Genomic DNA, 12632 nt, shown 5'->3' on the forward strand with positions numbered 1-12632 from the left:
CGTTTTTCCGCTCAATATTTCTGTGTGTGCATGGCAATGGAGTAAGCAATGATGTTGTAAGATTGATTAGTACGTCATCAATTTTGAACAGTTTTTGCTATAACCTGGCCAAAAAAGGAGTTATCGATCTAAAATTTGGTATGTAGATAGAAGAGGTTGGGGACTATCACATGTATTCCAATTTTTAGATATTCGGGAAAAATTTGGAATTTTTTCGCGTTTTTCTAAAAAATCAATTTTTTTGAATTTTTGTGGGGGCAAAATCCAAAAATTTTGAAAATCCGATAAAACAGTTTTGTAGCGCCGCTTTTTGTCTACATGATCGTATAAAGAACTTTGAAATTGCTTGATAACTGTAGTTTTTGTGAGCGTTTCAAGAATTCATGTTTTTTGCTCATTTTTGCTCGAACATGACATCAGTTTGACGTCAATAAATCCTGACTTAAAGGTAGACTGCCACCTTTTTTCCACAAAACGGTTTTCACTAGAGCTGAGCCACCTATGTCCCAGACTGAAGTCGGTTTTCCGAAATTCGAACCCGTTTGCGAGAAATCGGAGACCAAAGTTCAGTTTGATGCCATTTTTTTAGTCCAAGAAAACCGACATCTCTACTGTTTATCGATAACTTTGAAACATGAATTTTCTTATCTTTTGGTAAATATATGTCAAAACTTTGATTGTTTCGAGATCAGAGAAGAATTTTGGAGTGTCAAAATAAAAGTTAAACTTATATATTCAGTAATTCATTTTTTTCCAAAAAAGTGTGAGAAATGGGGTTTAACATGGGCCAGACCCATTCCAAATGAGCCATGATTTTTAAATGTTTTACGAACTTAAATGCAAAATAAATGAAACATGGCCAATTTCTTATGAAATCATATATTAGTAAATCATAAAATACCTTACTTTTTCAAATAAAATGTAATAATCTTATGACCTTGAAGTCTAGTGATGTGTAAACATTGTCGCTAGACATTAACCGATTGATAATTGTATGATAATCGACAATTTTTTTCGCGATTCACGTGATGATACTTTGTCAGGTGAATTATAAAATTTTGTTTTGTCCAGGGAATAAATCATAGGCCGATCTGAGAAAACTTTTTGAAGGTGGCAGTCTTCCTTTAAGGTGACCTAAGACTTGAAATTTGTGTGAAGGTGTCAAATTGATGCCCGGGAAGGAACTGAAAATTTCGCGGCGCACAGCGCCGCCGTTTTCTTGCTATTCAGGAAAAACCACAGGGGGCCAAATTGCCCCCCCCCCCCAGCGGGGCGAGGTTTAACACGCGCAGTGGAAGGGTTGCGAGTACTACGCCCAGTGGAAGGCGGGGGGGGGGGGGCCGATGATGCCTCCCCTAAGATCTCAGCTCCCACTGGAGCTAGAAAGACGAGATTTGGAGGGTAGGTGAGGGTCATGAGGAGATCTGTTGTGTGTGAATTTCATGACCCTAGGTCAATGTCCTCAAGGTCAAATGAGGTCAAATGTGGGCAAATCTGCCATATGAGCGACTTTTTTGCGTTTACACGCCAATAACTCAAAAAGTTACCGGTCGATTTTCTTTTTTCTTTCACTATACGAAAGAACAAACATTTGTGAGTATGTACATATATGTATGGTGAATTTCTAGATAATCCAACAATAAATATGGCAGTTAGAAGCCTGCTAAGGGTAAGATGTCGCCGGCTGAAGAGGGATCGGTCGACGCGGGAAAAGCGGCAATCACAATTTTGTGTTTACACACTCATAACTCAAGTTGTTACCGGACGATTTTCAAAATTCTTTGACCATATGATTGCCTGTACATTTCTCAGTCTTCTCACCGAATTTGTCGCGAATCTAATATAATCAGCGGTAAGGAGCGCGATGTAAAGACGGAACCGTCCCGCCCCGGCACAGTCTACAATTCAGGCGGCGCGTAACGGCTAGCGCCGGCCGCCGCGCCGCCGCGCCGCCGCGGCGGCAGGATGTTTGACTTTACACCGCTATTACTAGAAAAGTTGCGAACTGATTTTCTTATTTCTTGCACGAGAAGATCTGCAATTCAATTATGGACAGGTAGTCGAAATTTCACATTAATATTATGTTTGCGGCGCGAGTTATTGGCGAAAAACAGGAGTGGTGGGCGAAATCCGCCCCCCCCCCTTCCACTGCGCGTGTTAAGGTGTTGACCTCGGGTCAAGGTCAGGTGAAAGCTCCTCAGGGCCCCGAGCTGGTCGAAGGACATCATTCGATTCGCATGTCCTCCCTAGTCCATTAGTGTCTTTCTCGACTCGCCAGCCCAATTTGAGCGGACTTGATGACGGAAAACTCGCATAAACAATGTTGGGGAAAGCGTCCAGAATAAGCAATTTTGTGGATTTTTTTTCTCCAAAAACTTTTGACTTGAGCATTGTGCGATCTTTCTTTTACTGGCATTATGCGCCTCTCGTGAAATTGCTTCGGATGAGCTATATTACTGTAATTATACTTTGAACGGTCAACTTGAAAATTTGACCTCCGGTAAAGGTCATGACCTGACAGAAAAAGATACCTATTTTATATCAGACTATCTGTATCGTTGACCTTAACACACCCAAGGTATTTTCATCTATCCAACATGCCTATACCAAAGGCATTAGCGAAAACTATTAGATACCTTTCGTGACCTAAGATGACCTCAGAGACATAGAAAGGGGTCACGGGTGCTAATTTCCGTTTCAGTGTGTCATGTTTACTTGCAATTCGGTGCTAGAGAGTGTTTAGAATGACGTTTCCCCAAAAAAGGCGCCTCTCAATTTTCTTCATTATCGACTCATCAACGAGAAGTCGCAAAATTGACCTGACCTTAGGTCACCTAGGTACATCAAAATTATTCGTTAAACATTTTATAAATGCTTTTGCCTTTATGCATTGCTGAAAGATTCAAAGCAGTCCGTCACTCGGTATAGCCATGGCAAGTATTTTCTTTTTGTTTAGGTGAGGTCACTTGCAGTAGCAGCGGAACACCTTCAATTAAGGGGGGAGGGGCACCGCCGACTTTTGGTCCCATTCTTTCCATGCAACGGCCATAGGGCTAATGTTAAAATGCCAAAATCAAAGGGGGCACGGTGCCCCGGTGCCCTCCCGTTCCGCCGCCTATGGTCACTTGAGGTGACTTGGTGACATAACCTTAACCCGCGCCTCGTTGGGCTCTGCCGAGCAACGCGCCCTGTTGGGGGGGGGGGGCAATTTGGCCCCTCCCCTAAGATCTCGAGAACTACGCAACCTAGCGACAAGCGGCAAACGGTGCTGGATAGCCCTATCAGAGAACTACCTTGTGACCCAATTTTATTGACCTAGGTCAAACCGATGACGTCACAGGTCAGGTCAAAGGTGGAAATTTCACCGTTTACAGACATTTCAAGAAATGCATTGTAAAATGGAGTAAAATGCATTTCATTGAAAATCATCGATGGGGAGATGTTCTTCAAACACATATTTTGCTATTTGAGGTCACTGATACCAGGTCAGGTCACAGAGGTCAGGTCACTGAGGTTCACAATATGAAAATATCATGTCATGCATGTATTATGGTCCATTTTATGTCATATACGATTATGTGGGCAGCCAGCCTTTGGGGTCAGTTTATATTATGTTCTGGTGAAGGTCAGGTCAAGGTCAGGTCAAATTAGGTCAAATTTCAAAGTTGATAATTTGCATAAAATGGGTATCGATTCGATGCAACTCGTCACGGGGAGTTCAATGGTGGTCTTTGTTTTGCCCTACGTGGTCTAGAATCGCTAAAAATTGAGTTCAAAAATTTGACGGCATCATTTTTGAACAGTTTTTTCGCTATAACTTGGCAAAAAAAAAAAACAAGATATCGATCTGAAATTTGATATGTATATAGAAGAGGGCAGGAACTATCACATTTTGTCCGTTTTTTCGAAATTCTGATTTTTTTGGATTTTTTAGTTTTCTAAAAAAAAAATCAATTTTTGAGTTTTGGGGGATCAAAAACCCAAAATTTTGAAAATCCGAGATAACAGTTTTGTAGCCCCGCTTTTTGTCTACTAGACCATATAAAGAACTTTGAAATTGCTTGGTAACTGTAGATTTGGTGAGCGTTTCAAGATTGCATGTTTTTTGCTCATTTTTGCTCGAACATGACCTCAGTTTGACCTCAATAACTCCTGATCTAAGGTGACCTAAGACTTGAAATTTGGTGTGAAGGTGTCAAATTGATGCCCGGGAAGGTCTGAAAATTTGGTGGCGCTGCGTACCGCCGCTTTCTTGCTATTTAGGAAAAACCACAGGGGGGCCAAATTGGCCCCCCAACGGGGCAAGGGTTAAAAGACCTTAGTCTGAAATTTTTACAACATGTGCAAAAAATGTATAAAAAGTTGTGCCAAAAACGGCTCAAACACAACGTTTTTGCGCGGCACTGTAGCATTGTTTGCTCCTGAGTTTTGCGCCGACTGGTAAAACAATGTCGAAAAAGGCAAAATTTGACTTTTGATGATCTCTGGTGATCTGACCTTTGATATGACCTAAAAAAATATCATGTATTTCGATCATAATTGTTGACACTATGGAATGCCGCTACCCTGGCCCACGAGCCGAGTTAGATGGGGGAGGGGGGGGGGGGCGAGCGGCCCGGCGTGGCTGATGCACTCGCGGAGCACCGGCTCGCCGCGGATTTATTGTGGTCTGTTCTGCAGCGATGCCATCAATTTGACATCAGCAGTCCTTTGAGTTATTGCAGGTGCCCGTGGCTGTTGCGTCGCGCTACCCGCAATGTAAAGACAGATGGCACCGCATCGCATCCGTTTCTCATGCGAACCAGAGTTGCATCACCCCCCCCCCCCCCCGCCTTTGCCACATGAACAAACATTGCATCAGCCCCCTCCCCCTTCCCCTCCAGCGCAAACTCGCACATTCGGGGCACATGTAACGGTGAGAACCACTTCTACCTACACATATGTCGCCCATGATAGGCGATGTTAGTCGCAGTATATATGTGGGCCATTGTCAGTGCATGTCGCATCTGTTAGTTTTTCTCAGGGTAGGTAGTCGGACCAAGCAGCAAAACGTTGAACGGTATACTGTAGGTAAGTACGAGTACATTGTTGTGGATTTCATGTCCTTTTTTTTTCTTTGTCATCATTGTATCGTATAAATGTGACCAGCATTTTGATTTCATGGAACCTTTTCTCGCTTATGCTATTTACCGTGCTATTTACCGGACAGTGCTTAAAGCCACGGATCACGTCCCATCTACATCGGACCTCATCGGCAACATAAGGCATTGTCAGTGCATGAAAAGTCAGTACATAACACTTAACGGCTATTTTTCATCCCCTCACCCTCCATCCCTGGCTTGGTTTTCATTCGGAAAAAGTTGTGTTTTGATAGATTTGAATGCCTCAAGCTGGTGAACGGCACGGTGACGTGAACGGGGAGCATTGCAAGCGATTCACAGCCATTCCGCCCCCCCCCCCCTCCCCGACCAAAAAATCGGAGGGGCTCTGTCCCCTGCCGGCCCTCCCTTTCGATATCCCGTGCCTATATAAATGCTAACCTTTGGATGATTGTCCGCAGTTGCACAGACCCGGAATCATGAAGGTGCTGCTGGTGATCGCTTTGGCTCAGCTGGCCGTCGGCTTTGAGCTGACCGACCCCGATTGGGTCGCCTTCAAGGTCAGTACCTACCACCAAGGTCATGTCGAGGCTCCGTGTTGGGCATTCTTCAGAGCAAATTAGGGCCGACTGAATACCATGGCCCGCAAGGGTATCAACTTTTAAGTAAAATCCGATACATACATGATACAAGTTGTAAGAATTCTAAGGATACACTACGTTCAGTACGTTTCATCTTCCCTTTGAAGTTCTTCTGACACTGAGGGCGTTACGAAGTTTGGACATTCTAGGACCGTGCAGAGGTTGACTGATGGCTTTGTTTGTCAGGGACCTGACTGACCTAAAAAATGTATGGGGGCCACAACTTTTGCAAAGACATTGGTACTAAAAAAGGCAACTGGGACTGGAGAGCGGTTCCCGTAACCCATGTTTTGCATCAAAATCGGCTAAACATAACGTCATTCTGACGTCATTTGCGGTCGACTTATAGCTAGCTACACAAATTAACACAAGGTGTCAAATCGATGCAGCCGATGTGGCGCTGACAGTTTTGTGTCGATGATACGTTTAACGGTTTGAAGATATCGCAGAACGTCGGTTGGGGGCTTTGTAGAGCCCCCCCCCCCCTCCCCAGATACGTACGGGCGAAGTCCTGCGCGGGCTATACAAGAACGAGGCATTTCTTAGCACTGACAGTTTCTTCTCAAAGCTGTCTTCTCTCATGAAAAGTCTAAGTAAGACTTGACTGAAGGTCTGACTGAACTTACCATGATGGCTTCTGTTCTGCGTATATGACCAACCCTCAACACTTCCTTTTGAAATGAGCTTACTTTTTTAGATTTTGTTCAGCGATGATAATGAAACAGTGAAATGAAACTACCACTCAACATAAAAATCAGACATCGCCTTTGAGCACCTCCATCCTCCTCAGAGCGCTCATGGCAAAGCGTACTCGCACCCCGCCGAGGAGGCCGCCCGTCTGGCCATCTTCAAGGACAACCAGCGTCTGATCGCCGAGCACAACACCGGCAACCACTCCTTCAAGCTGGGCGTCAACAAGTTCGCCGACCTCACCAACGCCGAGTACCGCCAGCTGCTCGGCCACAGGGCGGCCGAGAGGCGCGGCCTAAAGGCGTCCGTCAAGCACATGAAGAGGGGCGTCACTGAGGCCACCGTAGACTGGCGTGATTACGGTGTGGTGACGTCGGTCAAGGACCAGGGGATGTGCAGCTCACCCTGGGCGTTCTCGACCACCGGCGCTGTGGAAAGCATGTGGGCCCTGGCTGGAAACCCGCTGATTGCGCTTAGCGAGCAGCAGCTCGAAGACTGCTCCTACAGGCAAGTCATCTGCTTCAGCGCACCTTCACGAAACCCCATGTGAAAGTGGCCATCCCATCTTAGCGTCAGTTTTGAGTTGAAACAGCCAAATTGGGTTCCCTGGCTTGCAATTACCGGTTAGGGCACTCGCAACATCGAGAAATGCTTTAACCCTCGCCGGGCCTATTAGTTTTCTATATACGCGCCGGACGAGGGGGGGGGGGTACGACCCCAACCACGCCGTTTCGCCCCTGGTTTTAAAGCGTCGCGGAAAAACAAGCGAGTGTGCCCTTACGAGACGCAGAGATTGATACCAGATTTTGAGATCCTGGGTCAACCGGTGACCTCTGAGGTCAGGTCAAGTGCCCCAAGGTACAGTTCCGTTTTTGATGAATAACTTCGCAAAAAACGGCCGCAGAGCTGCGATTTTGGCAGCATCGTGTTCGCCTTGCTCAGGCACGTCGAATGATAAACTTTTTGTTTGGGTGAGGTCAACTTAGGGTGTTGACCTCGGGTCACGGTCAGGTCAGCGCCCCCCCCCCCCCCAGCCAGCAATTCGCTTGGGCTAAACTATGGCAAACGTCGGGCAGCTTGGGCTTAGCTTGGGTTTACCCACTTCGATCAAAACCAATGCATTGTTTACTTGGGCTGAGCTTGGGCATGCCGCAGCTATGCCCGAGTGTGGCCAACTGCAGCTCAGCCCGACATCCGCCCGCTCATCCAAAGAAGGCTCAACTTAGGCGGAGCGCGGGCTGATCAAGCTGGCTATCTCCTTTGGCTAACTGGAGTAAAGCCGGAGTTTAGCCATACTTGATCGGCTGTTCACGCATGCGCATTTCTGCGCCAGTCACGTTTTGCTCGGGCTTACATCGGGCTACCGCCAATCGTCGCACAACTAGGGCTAAACTACGGCTGTCCGGAGCTCGCAGAACGGGCATACCTCCAGCGAAGCATGGGCTTTAGTCGGTGTTCTTGTGTCATTCACCGACTTTAGCCCAATCCCTATCCGACTTTAGCCCGACTAAAATTTCGGGCAAGCCGCACTTTAGCCTGCTTGGGTCCGGACTCGGAGTAAAATTGCTGGCTGGGCCAAGGTCACGAAATTGGTCGACGGAGGTCATGTCGCATATCATTCAATTTGGCAGGTCTTCCGGAGTCCATTGGTGACTTTTTCGACTCGCTAGCTCAATTTGATCGTGATTTATTGACGAAAAACGAATTGACGTCATAAGTGAACCTCTGCACAGTCTTCAGATGTCGCAATTTCGCAACGCCCTCACTGCCAGAGGAGCTTTCACAGGGAAAATAAACTTGCAGGATCTAGTATCCATTACGAGTTGCACAACTTGTATATCCCAGATTTTTCCTAAAGGTCATATGAGGTCAGGTCATTTTCGTGACCTCACCATTATAAGTCAATGGGGAAAAATGAAAACTGCTATTCTGGCGCCGGGAACGATCTCCAACTATCTCAAGCACACAGAATCGTGATTTGATGCACTCCTTAAAAGGTTAGATGCGTCACTTTTACAATGTTGACCTTGCGTGACGCCATTTATGACGTCACCAAGGTCATATTAGTTTTTCGTCAATACCTCCCGAGCAAATTGAGCTAGCGAGTCGGGAAAACCACCAATGGACTCAGGAAGACCTGCCAAATCGAATGATATGCAGCATGACCTCTTTCGACCAACATCGTGACCTGGGGGCGCTGACCTGACCGTGACCTGGGATCAACACCCTAGCGGCCATTTTTTGCGAAGATATTCACCAAAAACTGAACCGTACCTTGGGGCACTTGACCTGACCTCAGAGGTCACCGGTTGACCTAGGACCTTAAAATCGGGTACAAATCTCTGCGTCTAGTAATGGCGCACACGCTCGTTTTTTTCGGCGACGCGCTAGCTCCACCAGGGGCGAAACGGGCGAGGGGGGTTCGTACCCGCCCCCTCCCCCCTCGGCCGGCGCGTATGTAGAAAACCAATAGGTCCGGCGGGGGTTAAGCAAAAACATGTCTGTATATATTCTCAGCAAAACTACTTTCTTTTTGCTTCAGCTAGATCAGGGACGTTATTCCAACATTTTATATGCATATTGCATATACCTACCTACTGGTATCAGTCGTAAACATATTGTTCCATATCCTCGCACTATAGGGGGTGATCCCCCTCGTCTGACTTTGCCCCATGCCGGCCGGCAGCTATGGAAACACGCCCTGTGGCGACGGCCTGGCGTCAAACGCCTTCGAGTACCTGGTGGACGAGGGCGGCATCATGTCGGAAGCTGATTACCCGAGCACCATGGCGTCGTACCCGAACTGCAACTACGACCCGGCCAAGGCGACCGCCAAAATCTCCTCCTGGGTGCAGATCCCCGAGGGCGACGAGTCCGAGCTGGAGGACGCCGTCGCCAACGTCGGACCGATAGCCATCCGCACCGACGCCTCCCACTTCTCCTTCCAGCTGTACTCCGGCGGTGTGTACAACGAGCCGCACTGCTCCAGCAGCCGCCTGGACCACGCCATGCTGGTCGTCGGCTACGGCACCGAGAACGGCCAGGACTACTGGCTCGTCAAGAACTCGTGGGGCACCGGCTGGGGTCTCAGTGGCTACATCAAGATGAGCAGGAACGCCGGCAACCAGTGCGGCGTGGCCACCGACGCCAACTACCCCTTGCCGTAAACACCTCGACATTATGGCATATGGCAATGCTAAGCATTAGGTATCTGGGTGTGCAATTTGTGCTCGACATCACTTGCGAAAGCATTCCTGAACATATTTTCTTGACTGTGTTCACAAAATGTTATCCTGCGAAATAAAACCCGGGCGACGACGTAACGATCGAACGAAACGGAGTAAACTACAAAAAGTGTGAATGATGAAAGGCAAAATAGTCAAAACTAAGGTATCCATCGGCCACATATAGGGGAGAGCGGGGAGAGTTGTATCATGTCCAAGTTGTATCAGGGCGAATTGTGCCAAACTTATCCAATAGATAGCGCTCGTGACACGACCAGCCGACGAGGTTTTCCGGGCGCCATCTTTCCCTGTTTTGTCGTGTGGCTGGGTGGACGCGTCTCGAGGTGAGAGCCGATTTTATGTTTTTTTAATGTCATTCTAAAAAATTGAGTTGCAAGAAAATGTGTGTTTTGGGCATTTAGATGTGCACGAATTTCAAATATCTCCGTAGCGGTGGTGAGGGTAGGTTCTAAGGCTGCGTTAGTGAAAATGGATTTCTCCAGCTGTCCGCTGTTTTTGAGCACGAGGATGTTTTTTCCAAGATGGCGGCGAGGTACATGTTGTATCAGAGCCGGGTGGGGTATGTTGTAACATGTATGTATGTATGGGTATGTTGCTTTTGATCGCGAAAGCTAAGCCCTGTCTCGCGTTTGTAGGTAGCTAGTCAATACTCGTTCCATTTCGGCACAATGTGTTGGCTTCTTTGCTCTCAGCGGGCCACTTTTGCATCTAGTCTGTTGATGTTTCGTTCGCTTCGATGTTTCGTTCGGATTGCATTGACCTAAGTTTGGTCTCATAAAAGTGAAGCCTTTGAGCATATACATTGTATTAACCCCATTTAATGTTGTTGTTATGTTCAAAACCAGTAGCAAGCACACTCCCTGAAACGTGAAATACCTAGTGATACAAATTACCCCACCATGTGATACAACTCACCCAAGCCATGGGGCAAGTTGTATCAAAAACATTGTTCTATTCGGCAGACCGTAGAAGAAAAACTGGTAGAGGTAGCGGAAAAGTTACTTTGCACAAAAAAGCAGAAGAATCAAGGAAGGAGATAGTATGGAAATAATGAGTTTATCACGGATAGTTACGAGGTTATGGGTCTCGGAGTAAAAACTGATACAACCCACCCCACTCTCCCCTACATAGGCCCAGGCTTCTACAATATATATACTTTTTAATGTGCCTTCAGGAGCTTCTGCATTGCTATTCACTTGGATTATTACGAGTGCAATTTTCAATTTAATATACCTACTTTATGTGTACCTACCTGTCACTAGAGGATTGAATTAAAGTAGTGACTTTTAAATATGACTTTCTCTAAAAGAAGCTCAGCTTTCACGCATTTCAATATTCTCCCATTGACTTTAATGGACAGGTTATGTCCCGTTCCCATTGACAGGGCGCATGGTGGCGCACGTTGATGGAGGCTGGAGCTTGCAGCTGTCCTAAGTTTTGCCAAGATGGTATGCTGGTGAGCCTGCCGAAGAAGACGAGATCATTCTGAGGTACATCTGATATGAGCACATCGATCTCAGCTCTCAGCTTATGCCTACCCATGTTACCGCAGTGCACACTTAGCACACCTACCTACATCACACACTTCGACTTTCAAGCAGACATGTGCATGGATCCGAGTGATGGATCTATGATCTCAGTGGATCCTGAAGCAAAGTACAGGTTGGGATATATGATCCCACCGGATCCGGCGTGAAAAATACATCTTGGATCTATGATCTCATATGATCTGACGATAAATTAAGAACATGGATCTATGATCTGAGTGGATCCCACCATGCACCACATTTGAAACCATGTTTTAAGGGGTTTCTATGCCAATAAGTGACACAAAACTATGGATTATGACGTGCGATCACATAAAATCACTAAAACAGAACGTTTGTGAGTTGAAACAAGTGATTTTTTTGGGATATATGTGTTAACAAAAAATAATTGAGGATCTGTGATCTCACTGGATCTCAAGCAAAAAATGAGACTCGGATCTGTGATCCATATGGATCTCTCGATAAATTACAGAGCTGGATCTATGATCCCGTCGGATCCGAGATCAGGATCCCTGGGATCAGATCCCAGATCCATTTTCTCGGATCCATGCACATGTCTGCTTTCAAGTGATTTCCTCCCTACTTCGCAAGAATGGTCGCCAATTATTACTCCAACTCTCATATTATTTTATCCGCTCCCGGGTTCATAGTGTGTCACCCACACCCTTTTGGGCGTACTGTATGTTTTACTAAAACATACAGCACGACTTGTGGCGAAACACTGCCCAGGCGCCACCTGTCGGCGTGACAAGCACTGCGAGTGCGGCTGTTCGCCGAGCCGGCGCTGGAGACCGCTGTGCTGCCACGGTCCCGTGCACTGCTCAGTACGATCGAGAAGGCGGCGACATCTATGTGACCACGGGGATTGTTGGCTGATGTATCTAGTCAATGAGCAACCACCATCTATCGAGAGAAGCATGGTGGTCCAGGTAAAAATTTATCGGACCTAAACAAAAATTCAAGATGAAATATAACATTCCCCAAGCTATGAAGAAAGACAGGTCACCCCACCCGTTACAGATTACTCGAATTAGGCTATCGTAACTCACTTGACATCGCTCTTCCAGTTAACACATTCGCCCCCCCCCCCGCCGGATGGGGAGCTAGGTAGTAGGTAGTTATATAGGGAGCCCGCTATCACCGGTCGTAGCTCCGGGGTAGCCCCCGGAGCTACCTTTCCGACCGGGGAGAGCTGGCCTCGCTGGTCTCATACCTTCTCAAAGCACTAGACAGGCCACCGACGCTGGCTCTTTGCCCGGGCGCCCCACCTGACTACCCAGACCCACTCAGTGGTGGGTCACAGACCCTTATGTGGCCACTATACTCGTTTCCTGTGATCAACCATATTCTAGCCGGACAGGCCAACCAATAGGGTAGGGTGGGGCAAAGCGCCCACCCTAACTTTCCAGC

General features: G+C 47.1%; 1 protein-coding gene across 1 annotated transcript; it reads left to right on the forward strand.

The window, feature by feature from the left end:
- The first annotated feature begins 4964 nt into the window (after positions 1-4964).
- Positions 4965-10491, forward strand: LOC122391745 (procathepsin L-like). Its single transcript, XM_043385967.1, has 4 exons — positions 4965-5070; positions 5561-5659; positions 6531-6937; positions 9117-10491. The coding sequence occupies exons 2-4, from the start codon at positions 5579-5581 to the stop codon at positions 9595-9597; spliced, it is 969 nt and encodes a 322-aa protein (XP_043241902.1). The 5' UTR covers positions 4965-5070; positions 5561-5578; the 3' UTR covers positions 9598-10491.
- The last annotated feature ends 2141 nt before the right edge of the window (positions 10492-12632 follow it).

The sequence above is a fragment of the Amphibalanus amphitrite genome, unplaced genomic scaffold (assembly GCF_019059575.1).
Source record: "Amphibalanus amphitrite isolate SeventyFive unplaced genomic scaffold, NRLGWU_Aamphi_draft 000453F_arrow, whole genome shotgun sequence".
Lineage (NCBI taxonomy): Eukaryota > Metazoa > Arthropoda > Thecostraca > Balanomorpha > Balanidae > Amphibalanus > Amphibalanus amphitrite.

Excerpts from the sequence above, each read along its gene's own strand:
- LOC122391745 (XM_043385967.1), top strand. The coding sequence starts at position 5,579 with ATGAAGGTGCTGCTGGTGATCGCTTTGGCTCAGCTGGCCGTCGGCTTT. Across the intron at positions 5,660-6,530 it reads CCGATTGGGTCGCCTTCAAG|AGCGCTCATGGCAAAGCGTA; the intron begins GTCAGTACCTAC and ends CATCCTCCTCAG. Across the intron at positions 6,938-9,116 it reads CTCGAAGACTGCTCCTACAG|CTATGGAAACACGCCCTGTG; the intron begins GCAAGTCATCTG and ends GCCGGCCGGCAG.